The following is a 17,145-nucleotide window of genomic DNA, read 5'->3' on the forward strand; positions in this document are numbered from 1 at the left end:
CTTTCCTAAGATGGAAAAATATCCTCCAGAGTTCCAAGCAAGGGAGCATTGAGGGATTATGCTACACACAAATTAAATTAAAAAATCAGTCCCAAGTGACAAAGACAAATACCTACCAGTGATCTTCGCCTCCTAAATAAGGGTCGGGGGTGTTTTTTGGGGGAGCTGGAGCTTATGGCTCCTGACTTTCAGTTCAGTAAGATATCCTTGTTTGTTTTTACTGTTTTTTTTTATTTGAAGATATTTTCTTGAGTGCCCTGGCGCCATCTGTCAAGTACATTGATGCTTAAAATCTGTGCAGCAGATGTGCTGCCTGGGAAGTTTTATATCAAGTACAATAAAACAATTTACGATGATAATATTTGGAGCATTTGTGCTTCCTTTTTGTTTTTGACAATTGGTTTCCTCGCTCATAAGCAAAACTCAGAATGTGGAGCATCTTGATCCTAAAATAGCAACTGGTAGATTTAACTTTAAAAATGCTAGCGTAGGAAACAAACGAAAGACAGAGGGGGGGCGCTCTTGTCCACTTTTTACAACTCCATCAGCGCCTTGATGTCGTTAATGCGTGACGTCTTGCGGTCGGCGTCCGTAGATGCGAATGCTGCCTGCACCAAGTCTTGCTTCTGCTTCTGGATCTTAACCATGTTCTCCTCCACAGAATCTTTCACGATGAACTGCCGCATATATTCATGTTTTAGTCGCTATCTTTTTTTGGTATGATTTGAAAATGCACCTTCCATTTTCTCACCTTGGTGACAAAAACTTTTCTCTTCTGGCCCAAACGGTGGCAGCGGTCAATGCATTGCTCTTCCGTAGCTGGGTTCCATGCCTGAAGAGACACAAAGTTAGTGCTGCTTCCTCATTGTACATCTTGGATTTGTTTTTTTTTCTTTGTACTCACTGGGTCCATAAGGAAGACGTGGGAGGCGGCGGTGAGGTTGAGTCCCACCCCGCCGGCTTTGAGCGAGAGTAGCAAGATGGTGGGGCTGTCGGGGCTCAGGCTCTGGAATTCTTGGATCACCTGGGTTCGCTTCTTTTGACTCATGCTTCCGTCCAGGCGCACAAAGCTGAAGCCGTGCTCCCTAAGTTGCGTAACGTCACACATCACATGATGGATGACCTTTTGGACTTGATTGACAGGTGTGTTACCTGAGCGGCGTCTCCAGGATGGTGAGGAAGCGAGTGAATTGCGAGACCACCAAACTTTTGATGGCGCTGTCTTCACGTCTCAGTCGAAGCAGGTTGCCCATTAGCGCTTGGATCTGCACACGCACACACAGCAAACATTTAAAAACCAAAACATGGAGGAGACTGAACGTCCGCTTTCTTACCTTGGAACTGGTCCTCCACTTGCCGGGAATTCTTTCTCCGCTCTCTTCGGCCATCTCCTCCTGCGGGAACTCCACCAGCTCGTTGATCTTGATGTCACTCCGACACAGAGGGCAGCGGGCACTCTCCTAAATTCGAAAAAAATAAATATTGTGCAGGACAAAAACAGTCAAGTGGAATCTTTGAGAAGTTGCAGTCGCCAAACTGACCTGCTCTGTGCCGATGACCTGCGCGATGCAAGGGCGGCAGTAGACGTGGGCGCAGTGCGTGATGACGGGCAGGCGCACCGAGTCCAGACACACGGAGCACTCCTCGTCCGAGCCGCTGGCCAGCACCAAGCGCAGCTTCTCGATCAGCCGCTCGCGAAGCTCGGCCGGCGTGGACGCCAAGCCTGCGTGGACCGCAACGGGGAATCGTCACTAATGGATATTGTCGTCTTGATTCTACTACTCTTGTAAAATCACTTAAATGTATCATCTTTTTTTAATTTTCATAAAGGAAATATACCAATAATTAAAACTCTCAGGAATAAAAAATAATTCTCATAAAAATGTAATTAAAAATATAATATTGTAAAATTTCAAATGTACGTAATTTAATGTAAAAACCAAAACACTTTTTTAACAAACTACTCCGATGAGACCATTTTGGTGCATACCTGCATCTGCGGCGGTGTTTGTTAGCAGGTCAGGATGGCAGCAGTGCTGTCGCAGCCTCATCAGAATGGCCAGCACGTCTGCGTAATTCCTCAAAACGCTGCCTTCGGCGACATATCTACTCCAAAAAAACAAAAGATCATCAAATAAAGACTATCATTTTCTGTTCAAAACTTTGAAATCCTATTTTTGATTGCTATTGTTATTTCTTTGGGCGTACCTGCCGACTGTGTGTCTTCCCTCATTGAGCGCCACATCGTACTCCTCGCGCTCGGCGGCGCTGAGCTCCACCTGCTCCACGTACACGCTCTTCTCGGGCAACGTGACCAGCGGGCAACCGTCCACTTGGCTGTTCTTGGTCCGCCGCAGTGTGATGCACTTGATCAGCGTCTGCAGGTTCCTGACGAACAACATCAATATTCTCATCGATTCTTATTTTTAATCCAGTGGTATGATCGATCGCCTTACTGCAAGCCGGCTCGGTCTCCTTGCGTGACGGGCCTCTGGATGACTCGATTCCACCACTCCCTGACGTCAAACGGCTTGATGCGCAGGAAGGCCAGCAGCATCCACAGGTCCTTCACGCTGTTCTGGATGGGCGTCCCTGGACGGGGACAGGCGGGAGGCGTGAGTACACGCGTGGGTGCGCGCCGCCGCGACGACTGGCAATGGCACTCAGTCGCAGAGCGCAGACCTCCGGCGCGGTGGACTATTCCAGATTGCAGTGGTCTGTCTAGCAAGTCATAGAATACTCGGCAAAGAACAGCTGAAAAAAGACACATTTGCATGCATTGGAACAGGAGAACATTCAGATTCTTTGATCCCTTTTGAATATTTGGAAAGGATTTGAATTACAGGAGTTCTGAACAGTCAAAGATACTTTTATCCGACTGATTATATGTCATTCAACTTTTTTCTACTCTAATTAGGCACAGTGTTAATGTTTAGAATGTACATAATGTTAGAGTGGTTTATAATAATATTAAACTTTTATAGGAATTAAACCTCTGCCTGATTTTTGATGAAAAGCTATTTTACTGTTGACCATCTTGGTGAGCTAAGTTTTTTTGGAGGGGGGCGGTACAAGATGTAAAATGTTCACGAGCCGCTGTTGTCAACATTCTGTTGAATGCTTGTACCGGACAGAATCCAACGTCGCTTGGCTTGAAGGTCCAGAACGGCCCTGCTCATCTGCGTGTTGGGGTTGCGCACCACGTGGCCCTCGTCCAGCACCACCCTCAACCAGTTGATGCCGTGCAGGGGACTGTTGAGGTCATGAAGGCCACTCCTGTTCTGGTTCTAAACACAAACGATTTTCCCCTCAGACTGCAAATTGCCAGAAAAAAAATACACTCAAAGTTCGTTCGCACTTACAGCGAAGTCTGCGGCCAGCACGTTGTAGGTGGTGAGCACCACATCCTGAGACGAGAGGAACTTGGTGCTTCTGTTGCGGTTGGGCCCGTGGTACATGTACACTTTGAGCTGGACGTCGGCTCGCACGTGCTCCTCAAACTGGTCCTGAGAAGACACACGGGCGCTTTTTCGTTAACCCTGCGGTCACCGTGGCTGGTTGCCACGGCGACGGAGGTGCCTACCAGCCAATTGCTGAGCACGGACAGCGGGCACACGATGAGGGTCGCCCCAGCCGATACAGTTTCACCAGAGTTGTCTGCGATGGCTAAATTAAAAACAAAAAAAAACACACGTTCAAATTAAGACCACTAAAATACTTAGTGTCGTATCCTTGACCGCCCCCAAAGAAAACCTACTAGCTTCGCCCATGGCTTGTCCAACAGTCGTGACTCACCCAGGGTCCTTTTCTTCTTTTTTTTCTTGAAGGAATTCGGCGGCGACGGCGGGCCTCTGCACAGCGCAGCGGCAAAGTCTGCGTCCTCCAGCAACAGTTGGTCCTCTGCATGACGTTACGTTAACACGGAAAATCAAAACATCAGATGTAACTATTTGCACTACGACGCACTTACCGTATTTCCGCTTGGTGGCTTTTGTCGTTCTTTTGCCTGAAACGATGAAGCAAAATATTGAAACCTATGCGGACGCCTGGATTTAGAGGTCAAATTTAGGGTCCCACCTTTCTCTGACAGCTTTGCTGCTTCCTTTACATGTGATAAGAAAACACAAGATTGCTCCTGGTGGGCCCTAGCACATGAAAAATGTTGTTAGCTTAAAACAGACCAATGGGCCACATCATTTGCAGATGAGGTTTAAAATGTTTATGTAATAATATGTCACAATTAAATAGATTAACCATTGCAAGTATTACTGGCTCAAAAAAAAATAACCAAAATGTGAGAATAACATACAGGCTTGAGCGTAGACCGTGAGCCACCACGTCACTCGGTCCGGCTCCATCTGTCACCAAGCGACGACACGTTTGGTTAGGTTGACTTCCACCGAAACCCGGGGACTGATTTCATTCGTGCGAATCCTACCTTTTGCAGGCGAAGAGGGATCCTGCACACGGTTGTACACGGGGAGGGGCTTTCCCTCGTGATAGTTGGTGAGGATCAGCGCGATAGTTGTCAGTGTCTTGCCCTGGGGGGTCAATCACAGGGTTCTTCCAGACCCGTCCACAATAGCAGATTTTTTTTTTTTTCTTCACGCGGCACTCACCAGTCCCATGTCGTCTGCCAGTATCCCGCCGAGGACTCTCTCGGGTATTTCCTTGGCTGAGAAGCGCGTCAGGGTGTTGTAGTACATATTGCCCCGCTTCTCCCAAAACGGCGGCAGCACACATTTGTTCTCGCGGGCGCACATCCATGACAGCGCTTGCCGTTGGTGGGGCATTAGGGGGGTGGCCAAAGACTGTGGAAACAAAAGAGGTTTATTAAATAGTCACACAACTCATGTGAAGTCATGATGTAGTGCGTTTGCATAAAAATATATATATGTGGGGTTCACCACTAGGTGGCATTCAAGACAAGCATAATATTCATGTGCATACCTCAGGTGCTTCTTTTTCAAATTCTTTACTCTCCGTCAGTCCTTCAAAGAGGTTGTCAAAGGCGTTCTTCAACTGAAAGTCAAAGACACCGTTTTAGTTAGTCATTCTAGCGATATCACCAAATTATTGCCGTGTAGTCTACCTCCTCTGCCGTGAGAAGGATTGTCATGCCTTTTTTATTCAATCCCGTCCCGGCTCCTGAGCTACTAAGCTTCTGATTTGCACCTGAGTCAAAACACACAAGAATGATTGACATGGAAATGTATAGTGGCCCACGAGGTGAGTATTGTTGACTCCACCTGTGTTGAGTTTGTAGCCATAGCGTGCCAAACGTTGAACGACGGCACTCTTGTTCTCCTCCTTCCCCCAGAAGGACAAAATCACTGGCATGGAGTATTTGTTTTTTGTTCCAGAGTTCACCACCCTGACACAAATAAAAAAAAGGTGACAATGGCATATTTCACACCAGCTCACCCCCCAAATAATACATCTTTATTCTGTCACAATATTTCATCCGCTAACAAGACATTACAATTTACATTCTATAATTCACGTCAAAATCGCATCTCACCCTTCTACTCTTGTCAACTTGTTGTCCATGATGTGGGCCATGGCTTGGGCCAGCTCCTTCTTGATGTGGCCAACTTGGCTGCCGTAGATGTTGGTCACTACGATGGCGTTGTGGTCAAAAAAGTTTTCCGGCTCACGCTCCAGGCCGACCATTTCACCTTGGTTCACCTGCGCAAAGAGTGATGCCATTAAGGTGGGAGTCCATTCAAACTAAGTGGTACGACTCATATTTCACACAAATTCCCCGATTTTTTATCCACCTCAGGGGGCGACCATTTTAGCGTTTTCTCTTGATTGGAAATTACATCACACTTACTCAGGTAACAACCAATCATGGTTCAGCTTGAGAATGTCACTTCTAAAACAGGTGAGCTGTGATTGGTCATTTCCTTGAGCAACTGTGATGTCATTATCAGTCGACAGCAAGTGGCAAAATGGCCGCCCTCTCAGATTCTTTCAGTAATTCATTCATTAACTCTCAACATCGTTTATCCTGTTGAGCAAAATGCAAAATACACCCTGAACTGATTGATTAGGGGGAATCCCACCCACAAATCAATTGAGTGTACCCCTAAACTATCAGCGACTCTTACAATTACTCAAAAATGCCATTTCCACTGAGTACCTCGTTTAGAGGAGATACATAGGAATACAATTTTGGAGTCACTCAAATTGGTTAACTGCTTTGTAATTACAACATTTTCAAAGGTGTTAGAGCCTGAATGGACTCTTGGCTTGTCTGTTTTGTCACTGAGGTCCCAATTGATATCTGGCCCGTTTAGAAATTTGGTGGGTGGATTAGCAACTATAAACGGATTGTGTTTGACTTTGAAGGCTTCACTGTTCACAACAAAGCGGGCCATAAATCAGAAGGATCTAGGGTGGATGCTCACCACCCCGGTGTAATATTTGAGTCCCACTACGGTGCCCTGCATCTGGCCAAACAGCACGTTGCCGTCGGCGTCCGACTCATCGGAGGAGGCGGCCCGGATGGCTTGGGAGAGGCTGTTCTGGTCCAAGCGGTCGGTGAAGAGGTCCACCTCGCTGTACCTGTCCCAACTGAACCAGCTCCTACGAAAAGCCATTCCGCCTGCACACATGTTTCCAAATAGAAATTTAGACATTGTAGTAGGTAGGAAGGCAAGGAGGGTTTCCAGCTTGGAAAGGGGAGGAAAAACCCTCAAGTCCGGACTAACCTAGCGATTAATTGGAGGCGTTGAGTGACTCGCAGCCGAAGGGGGGTTAGCGCGTTGGCCGCATTAGCTTAGCACGCCGGTTTGATACACGGCCTTGTTTCGCACGTTTCACAGCGAGTCTGACTCGGCTGGCGACAAGAGTGTGCGGCGTGTTTGTCATGAACGCCTTCCCGACTTTAGTTTCGCCCCTGGCTTACACAGTCGACTTTTGTTCCCCCCCCAAAGCGCTATCGACGTGTGTGATGATGCTTTCTCTTATACTGTTGCGTTTGCGTATCCGACGTGACGTCAGAGCAAAACACTTCCGCCATCAACATGAGTTTATAATGTTACTATTTAACGCAGCAAACTATATAGTAATAAATTAGTTCATTAAAATCATTAGACGCGGTTCCAGAACCGATTGTTGTGACAATGCATGTTTTACTTTATTTAAAGTGTCACATTTTGCCACGAATGGCATTTGCTATTTTCCGATGTCGTTTGAATGCAACAGGCTGCCGTCAATTTGCGCGCTCTTCCGCTTTTCTTACGGAAGCCGCGACGTCCAATTTTGCACGACTTTCCGCTTCCTTTCCACGCAACGGATTCTTCCTCCTCCGGGGCTGAGCAAAAACGCCAAGGCAGGGAGAGGTCAGGGGCAAAGAAAACGCAAGAAACGATACACGATACCGTTGTAAATATATCAGACAAGCGGAAATTCAGCAGCATTTTCCCCCTATTTTGGGGCAAAGAAAACTGGGGCGGAGTCTAAGAAGTTGATCCAAGTCCACCCCGTTTTTTGTTTTTTTTTCTTGTGGTTGACAGTTAACCGGTGAGTTCCGTATGGTTATTTTCTCATTTATAAGTCGTCAATTTGAAGTGACCAAAGTTGAAATGGGGAATTGTGTGATTAATGAAAGTTAATCAACTGTCACGTCAGTACTTCAACTGTATCTTTAAGATCCATGTGTGGGCAAAGGCATCATCAAGTGTGACAGCCAAAGTTAAAAAACTTTGGTTCTACACATTTGTATCAGCGAACACTATTTTGTAAACTTATTTACACTTAGACAGTGGAACAACTTGTAGTCGACCATGCTGCAAAATTAAAGTAAACATCACTTTGATGACTTTCTACATGGAATAACTATTGATAAGGATCATTGTGTCAGGGGCGTGCAAAGGGTGAAGCTGACATGTAACCCCAGACCACCACTCCCAATTGGAAGGCATAAAGTACAAAAATCTTCCATCATGTGTTAGCTGCCTTTTACAAACCTCAGGAGACTAACTTTTTCGAAAACCCTAGTTGACGAGCCGAATGATCCTGGCAATGAACGTTTGACGAGTCAATTGAGGAAATGAATTAATCGCAGTTACGTACCGTAGGTTGTCAGAGTTGGGGGAGTCATCATGAGACAATTGAAGATTTTGCTGTATCCACTTCACACTCCAGACTCACTTTAAACTAACCGCTGAAGGTCTTGCCCCTCCCCTTGAAATGCTGCCCCTTTCATCTCTTTCTTCTTCAAACTGACCAACTCCTAATGATGTAACCTTCAATGCTACATTCAAATACAATAGGGGCTACAATAGCTCAAATAAATACTTAAATTTCTGGAACTACCTCAGAAACAGCAACATTGCTATGTGGACCTGGTTCATACAGAACAGCATCACATGGAAAAAAAAAAATCAAATGACGGCTTTTGCAATGTTGAATAACAGGATATGGAGGTGTGCGGCCTGGCGGTGTGTTTGCACTGGAGTGGTGGCAGGAGTCAAGTTGTCATGTATGCGTGTGTTTGTCTTTCAGCTTGTGCTGGACGTGAGCGCACTGGCGTCATTGCTCCTTCCAGGAAGTACTCTGCACCATTTCCTTTTGTAGAAGCCCAACAAAAGAGACTGCATCGGCCACTTCCTGTAAACAGCTTGAGGTTTTGTGTGGGGATGTGTATTGCACTGGGAAGTAGTCAAAATGAGGGCTGAGCAATATTTGTCACTTGTCAAAAATAGTTCACATGCATGTCAAAAAATTGATAAATAGTTTCTAGCAGGGTTGCTAAATGCAGTTAACCCCAAAATAGTGAAAATCTGAGTGGTTGACGTCTATATAAAAAAAGTTGGTTATTGCATGGAGTTGCCACAAGATGGCAGCAAAGGACAGAGAAGCCTGAAATTAAGCTCCTCCCCCCCGATATTATGATATAGGAGTTTGGCACCAAGATTCATCACTTTGTTGAAAAGTTAAAAAAACTGAGTCCAAATACTCATTTTAGATTAAAATTGCATTTGTGGGACATGAATTGAGCAGCAAAATCAACCCGGTTTGCACAGTTTCTGGATATGTGCCCTGGAGCGATGGAATTCCATCCAGGCCCAGGCAAGAACACACTTGTTCAATGTGCCGCTGCTTTGGAATGAGGCAACCAGCTCAGACCTGCCTCGCAGAAAGTGTGAAGGTAGGGGCTGGCACGAGACGGGCCGCTTAGTGGTAGCGGAGAAAGAGGGACGTGGAACTAGCACGGTTCTTTGGGTCTTCTGTAAGACGCAGAAGAGGCATCCGAAGGTTAGTGTCTGTCTGGTCGCTGTGGTTAGATTAATATCTGCGGAGTGTTGAAGTATGTCTGCTTTGTCTTTTGGGTTGTCGGAATGTTACGAAAGGCCTTCATGGAAAATCCTGCCAGAAGGTTTTTCCTCTGAATTTCTTTGTCATCCACATTTTCAAATCAATGATGATATGGCAGACAAGTTTGCATTGTTGAATGGATATGTCGATCTCCTCACCACCATTTGAACACAAAATCAGCCAGCGCGATTCATATTTAATAAATCACATCCGGCATGCTGAATTCATCTATTTGCATATCTTCCTCCCAAATCGTACGTCAGTCCGACCCCTGCGTGTGTTTTTCTCTTCAGGTCCAAGTGCGTGTAGATGTGCGACAGCGGATTGTGCGAGGACAAGCCCCCCGCCCCCCCTGTCAGGATGAGTAGCCAAGGAGGAGGAGCCAAGGACCCCCAGTCGACCAATCACAACTCTCGGCCGCTTCCGTCCGTGCCGGAGGAGCGCAAGTCCAGAAATAAAATCATCTCCATCTTTGCTTCGGAGAAAGGTGACACACGCACGTACTATATCGTCACACACACACTGAAACATATCCGTGTCGCCTTACAGGAGGTAGGAAGAAGGATCGGGATAAGGACAGGCCAGAGATCTCCTCCCCGTCGGATTTTGAACACACCATCCATGTGGGCTTTGACGCCGTCACTGGAGAGTTCACGGTAAGGGAGCCAACGTTTGGCTGGGTTTCACATTTGAGTTACAAACCTGTGACTGAAGTCCACTGGAGTCCAAGTCTCAAGTCCCTAATTTGTCATCTCCAGGGCATGCCGGAGCAATGGGCTCGTCTCCTCCAAACCTCCAACATCAGCAAATCTGAGCAGAAGCAGAATCCCCAGGCGGTCCTGGACATCCTAAAGTTCTACAACTCCACCAGCGGGAAGCAGAAGTACCTCAGCTTCTCGGCCTCAGGTTAGTCGGCTCACTTTCCTCTGGCCGCTAACATTTGCAACCGAGAATCTTCATTTCTTTGCTTCCTTCCCTCGCCGACGCAGATAAAGATTCGTCGTCGGTGAGTGCTTGGTCCATCGGTCAGGTTCAAATCCGATTGATCGTCACTTAACGCACTTCTTCACTTTCTCCGCAGGGTAAGCAGGGCACCACCCCTTCCTCATCAGGCGCTAAAGACGCCGACGATGACGATGATGACGACATGCCGCCGCCCGTCGTGGCGCCCAGGCCGGAACACACTAAGTCGGTGAGTTGCTTGAAAAGAAAATCAAAGTTTGGAGGTCTTTGGTCATTTGTCATCTTTCAGGTCTACACGCGGTCGGTGATCGACCCTATCCCGGCTCCGGAGGCCGACGCTGCTTCCAAGGCGGCCGACAGGCAGAAGAAGAAAGGAGGCAAAATGACGGATGAGGAGATCATGGAGAAACTCAGTAAAGCTGCCTGCTCGCTGTTGAAATGACGCAGCGCTAATAACAAAAACCTTGATTGGGTTTTATTGTTTGTTGCTCTTTAGGGACTATCGTTAGTATCGGAGATCCCAAGAAGAAATACACTCGATACGAGAAGATCGGACAAGGGTGAGGTCACGGACTTTTGTTTTGAATGAGGCTTGGGTTAAGGTTTTGGGTTTTCAAACTTCTTTTTTATCATCGTATCATCATTGTTGCTTTGGATTTTTGCACTTTCAGGGCGTCTGGAACCGTCTACACGGCCATAGATGTTGCTACAGGGCGGGAGGTATGCTGTTGAGAATGGCATTTGAACATACGTATTTGGGGTTCTGCTCAAAAGCAACAATTCGTATTTTGATATATATTTCCACGTGTTCTGCATACTGAAGTGTGTTGTCCTCAGGTGGCCATCAAGCAGATCAATTTGCAGAAGCAACCCAAGAAAGAACTCATCATCAACGAGATCCTGGTCATGAAGGAGATGAAGAATCCCAACATAGTCAACTTTGTTGACAGGTACAAGACAGAAAAAATAAATTATTGTTTGAAATTAAGACTGGTGTGTGCGTTTTGTGTGGCAGTTTCCTGGTTGGCGAGGAGCTGTTTGTGGTGATGGAGTACCTGGCGGGCGGCTCGCTGACCGACGTGGTGACGGAGACGTGCATGGACGAGGCCCAGATCGCAGCCGTATGCAGAGAGGTTGGCATTTCGCTTCCGCAAGATCTTTTCTTTGTAACCGCAGCTTGTCGTCATGGAAACATTCTGGCTTAAAACACACACGGTTTGTTTGATTGCGTCCAGGTCCTGCAGGCTCTGGAGTTTCTTCACGCCAATCAGGTCATCCATCGAGACATCAAGAGCGACAACGTCCTGCTGGGAATGGACGGATTGGTGAAACTCAGTAAGGAGGAATCTGAAAATAGTTGCTTAATCAAGTTCTGTATATTTTGTGGGTCCTGAAATTGTCTTTTTGGGGCTCCAAACATCTCGACAGCCTCCATCTCAGATTCTTACTAACGTGGTCTATTTGTTCATCCCTTTGCAAGCCGACTTTGGCTTCTGCGCTCAGATCACGCCGGAGCAGAGCAAGCGCAGCACCATGGTGGGCACGCCATATTGGATGGCTCCGGAGGTGGTCACCAGGAAGGCCTACGGGCCCAAAGTGGACATTTGGTCCCTGGGCATCATGGCCATCGAGATGGTGGAGGGAGAGCCCCCTTATCTTAACGAGAACCCTCTCAGGGTGAGTGCGGTGAAGCGACGGGTGTTTAGACTATTTCTGTCACATTTAATAAAAAATAAAACTTGTCAGATGTTGCATTATATCTTCAAATGACCATGAAGGGACTCGAACCCTCAATCTTCTGATCCGAAGTCAGACGCCTTGTCCATTAGGCCACATGGTCACACAGTGTCATCTCATTCAAAAATGCTTTGCACGTGCACAAAAACATAAATGGCATCTTCCAGAATTTGTCATTAGGGTGGATTTTTACAGCCTCGTTGGCGCAGTAGGTAGCGCGTCAGTCTCATAATCTGAAGGTCGAGAGTTCGATCCTCACACGGGGCATTGAAGTCTTTTCAACTCTCCACTTAAAATTTGCTGAGCTAATTAAACATGCAATTTAATACTTTGCAGCATACACTAAATTTTCTATTGCCACTCTGTGGTGATTTCCAATTGAAGCACATGACCATGTGGCCTAATGGATAAGGCGTCTGACTTCGGATCAGAAGATTGAGGGTTCGAGTCCCTTCATGGTCTATGGAGTATTATGTAATGTACACAGAAGTGAAGTATATATTTTAACCAAATGTATTGATGGTGGATGACACTGAATTTCTAGAGCAAGATTAGTCATCAGGCCTCGTTAGCGCAGTAAGTAGCGCGTCAGTCTCATAATCTGAAGGTCGTGAGTTCGATCCTCACACGGGGCATCTGTGTTTTTATCAAGCTAGCTTCTTTGATACGCAACAATGACCACTGACAAACAACACTGAAGTTTATTCTCACCTCTGGCTATGTTTGTCTTTCAGGCGTTGTATTTAATCGCCACCAACGGCACTCCTGAGCTGCAGAGTCCAGAGAAGCTGTCCCCCGTCTTCCGATCCTTCCTGTCGCGATGTTTGGAGATGGACGTGGAGAAGCGAGGATCAGGCCGAGAACTTTTGCAGGTACTTCTAAGATCCATCGAAAAGTTTTGATGGCCTTCAAACATTTAGATGACTGATTTAAAAGGTTTGCCCCGTGTGAGGATCGAACTCACGACCTTCAGATTATGAGACTGACGCGCTGCCTACTGCGCCAACGAGGCTGTGTATCAAGCTTTATTTTTAAATTTACACTCTCATCAGCATCACCAAAAAGCCACTGATGGCTGATTGGTGATTGGTGTAAAAAGTAGGTCAACAAACCTCAAATGGAGAAGGGTCGAAAAATTCTGATGCCCCGTGTGAGGGTCGAACTCACGACCTTCAGATTATGAGACTGACGCGCTGCCTACTGCGCCAACGAGGCGATGTTTCAGGCTCTATTTTTAAATTTACAGTCTCAGCAGCATCACCCAAAAGCCATTGAAGGCTGATTGGTGATTGGTGTAAAAAGTAGGTCAACAAACCTCAAACGGAGAAGAGATGAAAAAATTCTGATGCCCCGTGTGAGGGTCGAACTCACGGCCTTCAGATTATGAGACTGACACGCTGCCTACTGCGCCAACGAGGCTGTGTTTCAAGCTCTAGTTTTAAATTTACAGTGTCATCAGCAACACCAAAAAGCCATCGAAGGCTGATTGGTGTAAAAAGTAGGTCAACAAACCTCAAATGGAGAAGGGTCGAAAAATTCTAATGCCCCGTGTGAGGGTCGAACTCACGACCTTCAGATTATGAGACTGACGCGCTACCTACTGCGCCAACGAGGCTGTGTTTCAAGCTCTAGCTTTAAATTTACAGTCTCATCAGCAACACCAAAAAGCCATTGAAGGCTGATTGGTGATTGGTGTAAAAAGTAGGTCAACAAACCTCAAATGGAGAAAGGTCAAAAAATTCTGATGCCCCGTGTGAGGCTCGAACTCACGACCTTCAGATTATGAGACTGACACGCTGCCTACTGCGCCAACGAGGCTGTGTTTCAAGCTCTATTTTTAAAATTTACAGTCTCATCAGCATCACCAAAAAGCCATCGAATGCTGATTGGTTATTGGTGTAAAAAGTAGGTCAACAAACCTCAAATGGAGAAGGGTGGAAAAATTCTGATGCCCCGTGTGAGGGTCGAACTCACGACCTTCAGATTATGAGACTGACGCGCTGCCTACTGCGCCAACGAGGCTATGTTTCAAGCTCTAGTTTTAAATTTACAGTCTCATCAGCAACACCAAAAAGCCATTGCAGGCTGATTGGTGTAAAAAGTAGGTCAACAAACCTCAAATGGAGAAGGGTCGAAAAATTTTGATGCCCCGTGTGAGGGTCGAACTCACGACCTTCAAATTATGAGACTGACGCGCTGCCTACTGCGCCAACGAGGCGATGTTTCGGGCTCTATTTTTAAATTTACAGTCTCAGCAGCATCACCCAAAAGCCATTGAAGGCTGATTGGTGATTGGTGTAAAAAGTAGGTCAACAAACCTCAAACGGAGAAGGGATGAAAAAATTCTGATGCCCCGTGTGAGGGTCGAACTCACGACCTTCAGATTATGAGACTGACGCGTTGCCTACTGCGCCAACGAGGCTATGTATCAAGCTCTATTTTTAAATTTATAGTCTCATCAGCATCACCAAAAAGCCACGGCTGATTGGTGTAAAAAGGTCAACAAACCTCAAATGGAGAAGGGTCGAAAAATTCTGATGCCCCGTGTGAGGGTCGAACTCACTACCTTCTGATTATGAGACTGACGCGCTGCCTACTGCGCCAACGAGGCTATGTTTCAAGCTCTATTTTTAAATTTACAGTCTCATCAGCATCATCAAAAAGCCATTGAAGGCTCATTGGTGTAAAAAGTAGGTCAACAAACCTCAAATGGAGAAGGGTCGAAAAAATTCTGATGCCCCGTGTGAGGGTCGAACTCACGACCTTCAGATTATGAGACTGACGCGCTGCCTACTGCGCCAACGAGGCTGCGTATCAAACTTTATTTTTAAATTTACACTCTCATCAGCATCACCAAAAAGCCACTGATGGCTGATTGGTGATTGGTGTAAAAAGTAGGTCAACAAACCTCAAATGGAGAAAGGTCGAAAAATTTTGATGCCCCGTGTGAGGGTCGAACTCACGACCTTCAGATTATGAGACTGACGCGCTGCCTACTGCGCCAACGAGGCGATGTTTCAGGCTCTATTTTTAAATTTACAGTCTCAGCAGCATCACCCAAAAGCCATTGAAGGCTGATTGGTGATTGGTGTAAAAAGTAGGTCAACAAACCTCAAATGGAGAAGGGTCGAAAAATTCTGATGCCCCGTGTGAGGGTCGAACTCACGACCTTCAGATTATGAGACTGACGCGCTGCCTACTGCGCCAACGAGGCTATGTATCATGCTCTATTTTTAAATTTATAGTCTCATCAGCATCACCAAAAAGCCATTGAAGGCTGATTGGTGTAAAAAGAAGGTCAACAAACCTCAAATGGAGAAGGGTCAAAAAATCCAGATGCCCCGTGTGAGGGTCGAACTCACGACCTTCAGATTATGAGACTGACGCGCTGCCTACTGCGCCAATGAGGCTGTGTTTCAAGATCTAGTTTTAAATTTACAGTCTCATCAGCAACACCAAAAAGCCATTGGAGGCTGATTGGTGTAAAAAGTAGGTCAACAAACCTCAAATGGAGAAGGGTGGAAAAATTCTGATGCCCCGTGTGAGGGTCGAACTCACGACCTTCAGATTATGAGACTGACGCGCTGCCTACTGCGCCAACGAGGCTATGTTTCAAACTTTATTTTTAAAATTTACAGTCTCATCAGCATCACCAAAAAGCCATCGAAGGCTAATTGGTGATAGGTGTAAAAGGTAAGTCAACAAACCTCAAATGGAGAAGGGTGGAAAAATTCTGATGCCCCGTGTGAGGGTCGAACTCACGACCTTCAGATTATGAGACTGACGCGCTGCCTACTGCGCCAACGAGGCTCTGTTATTTCTGTCCATTCCTGAAATTTCTCGTTTCTTCTAGCATCAACAACCGCTAGAATATTTACTCCGCATCAGTGCACATCATACAACAAAAATTGTTAAAGTCGACCATGAAGGGACTTGAACCCTCAATCTTCTGATCCGAAGTCAGACGCCTTATCCATTAGGCCACATGGTCATGATTTCTTGCGAAGAATGTCATCCCATTGTGAAAATACACTGAAACTGTCCAAATGGAGGAAATGAGACTGATGTTTTTTTTTCCAGCATCCTTTCCTCAAGGTGGCCAAGCCTCTGTCCAGTCTGACTCCTCTCATCCTGGCTGCCAAGGAGGCCATGAGGAGCAACCGCTAAGTACGCAAGAGGGTATTTACCCCTCCCAAAAAAAAAAATCACCCCAAAAACCCAGACAGTGTTTTTTTTTTTCACCTTTGTGCCTTCCTTACATTGCCAACATGCCATGTGCAATTTGAGAGGTGGTTAAATAAGTTAGACATCAAGGAACAACTATTTACCCTCCTACCGCCATTTCAGTCACTCGAAAGTGGCTCTGGATCTTGGTCCACCCAGTCTTATTAATGTGTGTATACATTTCTACTACACTCCAGACAGTCCATTTTTTTATACTAGCCATTAAACAATACATTTTCCTATAAGCATTTAGTAAATAAACATAAAAAAAACGTAGTCATGCACTTTTTGGGATGGTTGAGTCATACATTTTTATGAATGTAAATATGTCTGAAAGCCCTGAATTTAAACTAACGGTGCTGTCCTGGTGCTGAATTAAATCCTCTGAATAAGATTTTTTTTTCACATTTAACATTTGTTTTGTTTTTCAAATCATAAAATCTATGCAAACACATTTATGCATACTCCCAAAAACAAAGAACATGTTTTTGCCTCGCTCAATGTTCGGTTTGTCTACATTTTGTCTTTGTGTGTGCCTTTTTTACACTATAGAAAGGACAATAACCGATAAAATTAACCTGGATAAGTTGTTTTATGTGTGACTAACGCCAGAAAAGTCCTTGTCCCCAAACATTGATGAATCACAGATAATATTTTTCATAGTTTCGATGGAAATTTATCCCCTAAATGACCTCAACGCCATGTCAGTTTAGACAATCACTGGAAATATTTGAATGTGCATTTAAAATGTTCTGTGACATGCATATTATATGGCCAGGGACCAAAGTAGACAGATAGAGGAATTTTATAATTTAAAACAAAATGTTTTTCATGCAACAAGTGACTGGAGTGGAATAAAACAGTTGGTAAATTATTCAGAAATGCTGCGTGGGT

The 17,145-nt window shown here is 45.7% G+C and overlaps 2 protein-coding genes and 20 non-coding genes across 29 annotated transcripts; 4 read left to right on the forward strand and 18 right to left on the reverse strand.

The window, feature by feature from the left end:
• Positions 1 to 207: 207 nt before the first annotated feature.
• hltf (helicase-like transcription factor) lies at positions 208 to 8,205 on the reverse strand. 6 transcript variants are annotated; one of them, XM_088399736.1, is made up of 25 exons: positions 8,083 to 8,204; positions 6,414 to 6,610; positions 5,522 to 5,688; positions 5,250 to 5,374; positions 5,093 to 5,175; positions 4,951 to 5,022; positions 4,620 to 4,811; positions 4,439 to 4,541; positions 4,310 to 4,358; positions 4,078 to 4,145; positions 3,971 to 4,006; positions 3,796 to 3,900; positions 3,584 to 3,666; positions 3,363 to 3,506; positions 3,128 to 3,287; positions 2,683 to 2,754; positions 2,457 to 2,592; positions 2,209 to 2,388; positions 1,991 to 2,106; positions 1,542 to 1,723; positions 1,335 to 1,460; positions 1,153 to 1,265; positions 905 to 1,085; positions 752 to 832; positions 208 to 677 (listed from the first exon to the last, which is right to left on the reverse strand). In XM_088399736.1, the coding sequence occupies exons 1-25, from the start codon at positions 8,111 to 8,113 to the stop codon at positions 534 to 536; spliced, it is 2,946 nt and encodes a 981-aa protein (XP_088255862.1). In that variant the 5' UTR covers positions 8,114 to 8,204; the 3' UTR covers positions 208 to 533. The 6 variants fall into 6 exon arrangements, with proteins under 6 accessions (XP_088255862.1, XP_088255859.1, XP_088255860.1 ...); XM_088399733.1 differs by having other exon boundaries at positions 2,457 to 2,754; positions 8,083 to 8,205; XM_088399734.1 differs by lacking the exon at positions 8,083 to 8,204 and adding an exon at positions 6,717 to 6,986 and having other exon boundaries at positions 2,457 to 2,754.
• Positions 7,055 to 17,133, forward strand: LOC148384929 (serine/threonine-protein kinase PAK 2-like). Of its 3 annotated transcripts, XM_088399740.1 has the most exons (16): positions 7,055 to 7,530; positions 8,515 to 8,621; positions 9,621 to 9,814; positions 9,877 to 9,983; positions 10,086 to 10,233; positions 10,317 to 10,333; positions 10,409 to 10,519; positions 10,580 to 10,703; positions 10,787 to 10,850; positions 10,962 to 11,010; positions 11,128 to 11,240; positions 11,306 to 11,423; positions 11,526 to 11,625; positions 11,771 to 11,967; positions 12,762 to 12,899; positions 16,108 to 17,133. In XM_088399740.1, exons 3-16 carry the CDS (start codon positions 9,637 to 9,639, stop codon positions 16,192 to 16,194), a joined length of 1,551 nt encoding a protein of 516 aa, XP_088255866.1. In that variant the 5' UTR covers positions 7,055 to 7,530; positions 8,515 to 8,621; positions 9,621 to 9,636; the 3' UTR covers positions 16,195 to 17,133. The 3 variants fall into 3 exon arrangements, with proteins under 3 accessions (XP_088255866.1, XP_088255868.1, XP_088255867.1); XM_088399742.1 differs by lacking the exon at positions 8,515 to 8,621; XM_088399741.1 differs by lacking the exons at positions 7,055 to 7,530; positions 8,515 to 8,621 and adding an exon at positions 8,672 to 9,267.
• On the reverse strand, positions 12,058 to 12,130 carry trnar-ucg (transfer RNA arginine (anticodon UCG)). The gene has a single exon. It is a non-coding gene; the product is annotated as a tRNA-Arg (tRNA).
• Positions 12,222 to 12,294, forward strand: trnam-cau (transfer RNA methionine (anticodon CAU)). The gene has a single exon. It is a non-coding gene; the product is annotated as a tRNA-Met (tRNA).
• Positions 12,417 to 12,489, forward strand: trnar-ucg (transfer RNA arginine (anticodon UCG)). Its single transcript has one exon. It is a non-coding gene; the product is annotated as a tRNA-Arg (tRNA).
• trnam-cau (transfer RNA methionine (anticodon CAU)) lies at positions 12,590 to 12,662 on the forward strand. The gene has a single exon. It is a non-coding gene; the product is annotated as a tRNA-Met (tRNA).
• trnam-cau (transfer RNA methionine (anticodon CAU)) lies at positions 12,967 to 13,039 on the reverse strand. The gene has a single exon. It is a non-coding gene; the product is annotated as a tRNA-Met (tRNA).
• On the reverse strand, positions 13,170 to 13,242 carry trnam-cau (transfer RNA methionine (anticodon CAU)). The gene has a single exon. It is a non-coding gene; the product is annotated as a tRNA-Met (tRNA).
• Positions 13,374 to 13,446, reverse strand: trnam-cau (transfer RNA methionine (anticodon CAU)). The gene has a single exon. It is a non-coding gene; the product is annotated as a tRNA-Met (tRNA).
• trnam-cau (transfer RNA methionine (anticodon CAU)) lies at positions 13,570 to 13,642 on the reverse strand. The gene has a single exon. It is a non-coding gene; the product is annotated as a tRNA-Met (tRNA).
• Positions 13,773 to 13,845, reverse strand: trnam-cau (transfer RNA methionine (anticodon CAU)). Its single transcript has one exon. It is a non-coding gene; the product is annotated as a tRNA-Met (tRNA).
• Positions 13,977 to 14,049, reverse strand: trnam-cau (transfer RNA methionine (anticodon CAU)). Its single transcript has one exon. It is a non-coding gene; the product is annotated as a tRNA-Met (tRNA).
• trnam-cau (transfer RNA methionine (anticodon CAU)) lies at positions 14,173 to 14,245 on the reverse strand. The gene has a single exon. It is a non-coding gene; the product is annotated as a tRNA-Met (tRNA).
• trnam-cau (transfer RNA methionine (anticodon CAU)) lies at positions 14,377 to 14,449 on the reverse strand. The gene has a single exon. It is a non-coding gene; the product is annotated as a tRNA-Met (tRNA).
• Positions 14,566 to 14,638, reverse strand: trnam-cau (transfer RNA methionine (anticodon CAU)). The gene has a single exon. It is a non-coding gene; the product is annotated as a tRNA-Met (tRNA).
• On the reverse strand, positions 14,763 to 14,835 carry trnam-cau (transfer RNA methionine (anticodon CAU)). Its single transcript has one exon. It is a non-coding gene; the product is annotated as a tRNA-Met (tRNA).
• On the reverse strand, positions 14,966 to 15,038 carry trnam-cau (transfer RNA methionine (anticodon CAU)). Its single transcript has one exon. It is a non-coding gene; the product is annotated as a tRNA-Met (tRNA).
• trnam-cau (transfer RNA methionine (anticodon CAU)) lies at positions 15,169 to 15,241 on the reverse strand. The gene has a single exon. It is a non-coding gene; the product is annotated as a tRNA-Met (tRNA).
• trnam-cau (transfer RNA methionine (anticodon CAU)) lies at positions 15,365 to 15,437 on the reverse strand. Its single transcript has one exon. It is a non-coding gene; the product is annotated as a tRNA-Met (tRNA).
• trnam-cau (transfer RNA methionine (anticodon CAU)) lies at positions 15,561 to 15,633 on the reverse strand. Its single transcript has one exon. It is a non-coding gene; the product is annotated as a tRNA-Met (tRNA).
• Positions 15,765 to 15,837, reverse strand: trnam-cau (transfer RNA methionine (anticodon CAU)). The gene has a single exon. It is a non-coding gene; the product is annotated as a tRNA-Met (tRNA).
• On the reverse strand, positions 15,946 to 16,018 carry trnar-ucg (transfer RNA arginine (anticodon UCG)). Its single transcript has one exon. It is a non-coding gene; the product is annotated as a tRNA-Arg (tRNA).
• Positions 17,134 to 17,145: the final 12 nt, after the last annotated feature.

The sequence above is a fragment of the Syngnathus floridae genome, chromosome 16 (genome assembly GCF_059516105.1).
Source record: "Syngnathus floridae isolate MCC-2025c chromosome 16, RoL_Sflo_1.0, whole genome shotgun sequence".
Classification (NCBI taxonomy): Eukaryota; Metazoa; Chordata; class Actinopteri; order Syngnathiformes; family Syngnathidae; genus Syngnathus; species Syngnathus floridae.

Bases quoted from the DNA above. Each gene is read 5' to 3' on its own strand.
- hltf (XM_088399732.1), bottom strand. From the start codon at position 6,644: ATGTCTAAATTTCTATTTGGAAACATGTGTGCAGGCGGAATGGCTTTT. The intron at 4,812-4,950 runs GTATGCACATGA...TTGTTTCCACAG, and splicing joins TTGAAAAAGAAGCACCTGAG to TCTTTGGCCACCCCCCTAAT. The intron at 1,266-1,334 runs GTAAGAAAGCGG...GTGCGTGTGCAG, and splicing joins AGTGGAGGACCAGTTCCAAG to ATCCAAGCGCTAATGGGCAA.
- LOC148384929 (XM_088399740.1), top strand. From the start codon at position 9,637: ATGTGCGACAGCGGATTGTGCGAGGACAAGCCCCCCGCCCCCCCTGTC. The intron at 9,815-9,876 runs GTGACACACGCA...GTCGCCTTACAG, and splicing joins CATCTTTGCTTCGGAGAAAG to GAGGTAGGAAGAAGGATCGG. The intron at 11,011-11,127 runs GTATGCTGTTGA...TGTTGTCCTCAG, and splicing joins ATGTTGCTACAGGGCGGGAG to GTGGCCATCAAGCAGATCAA.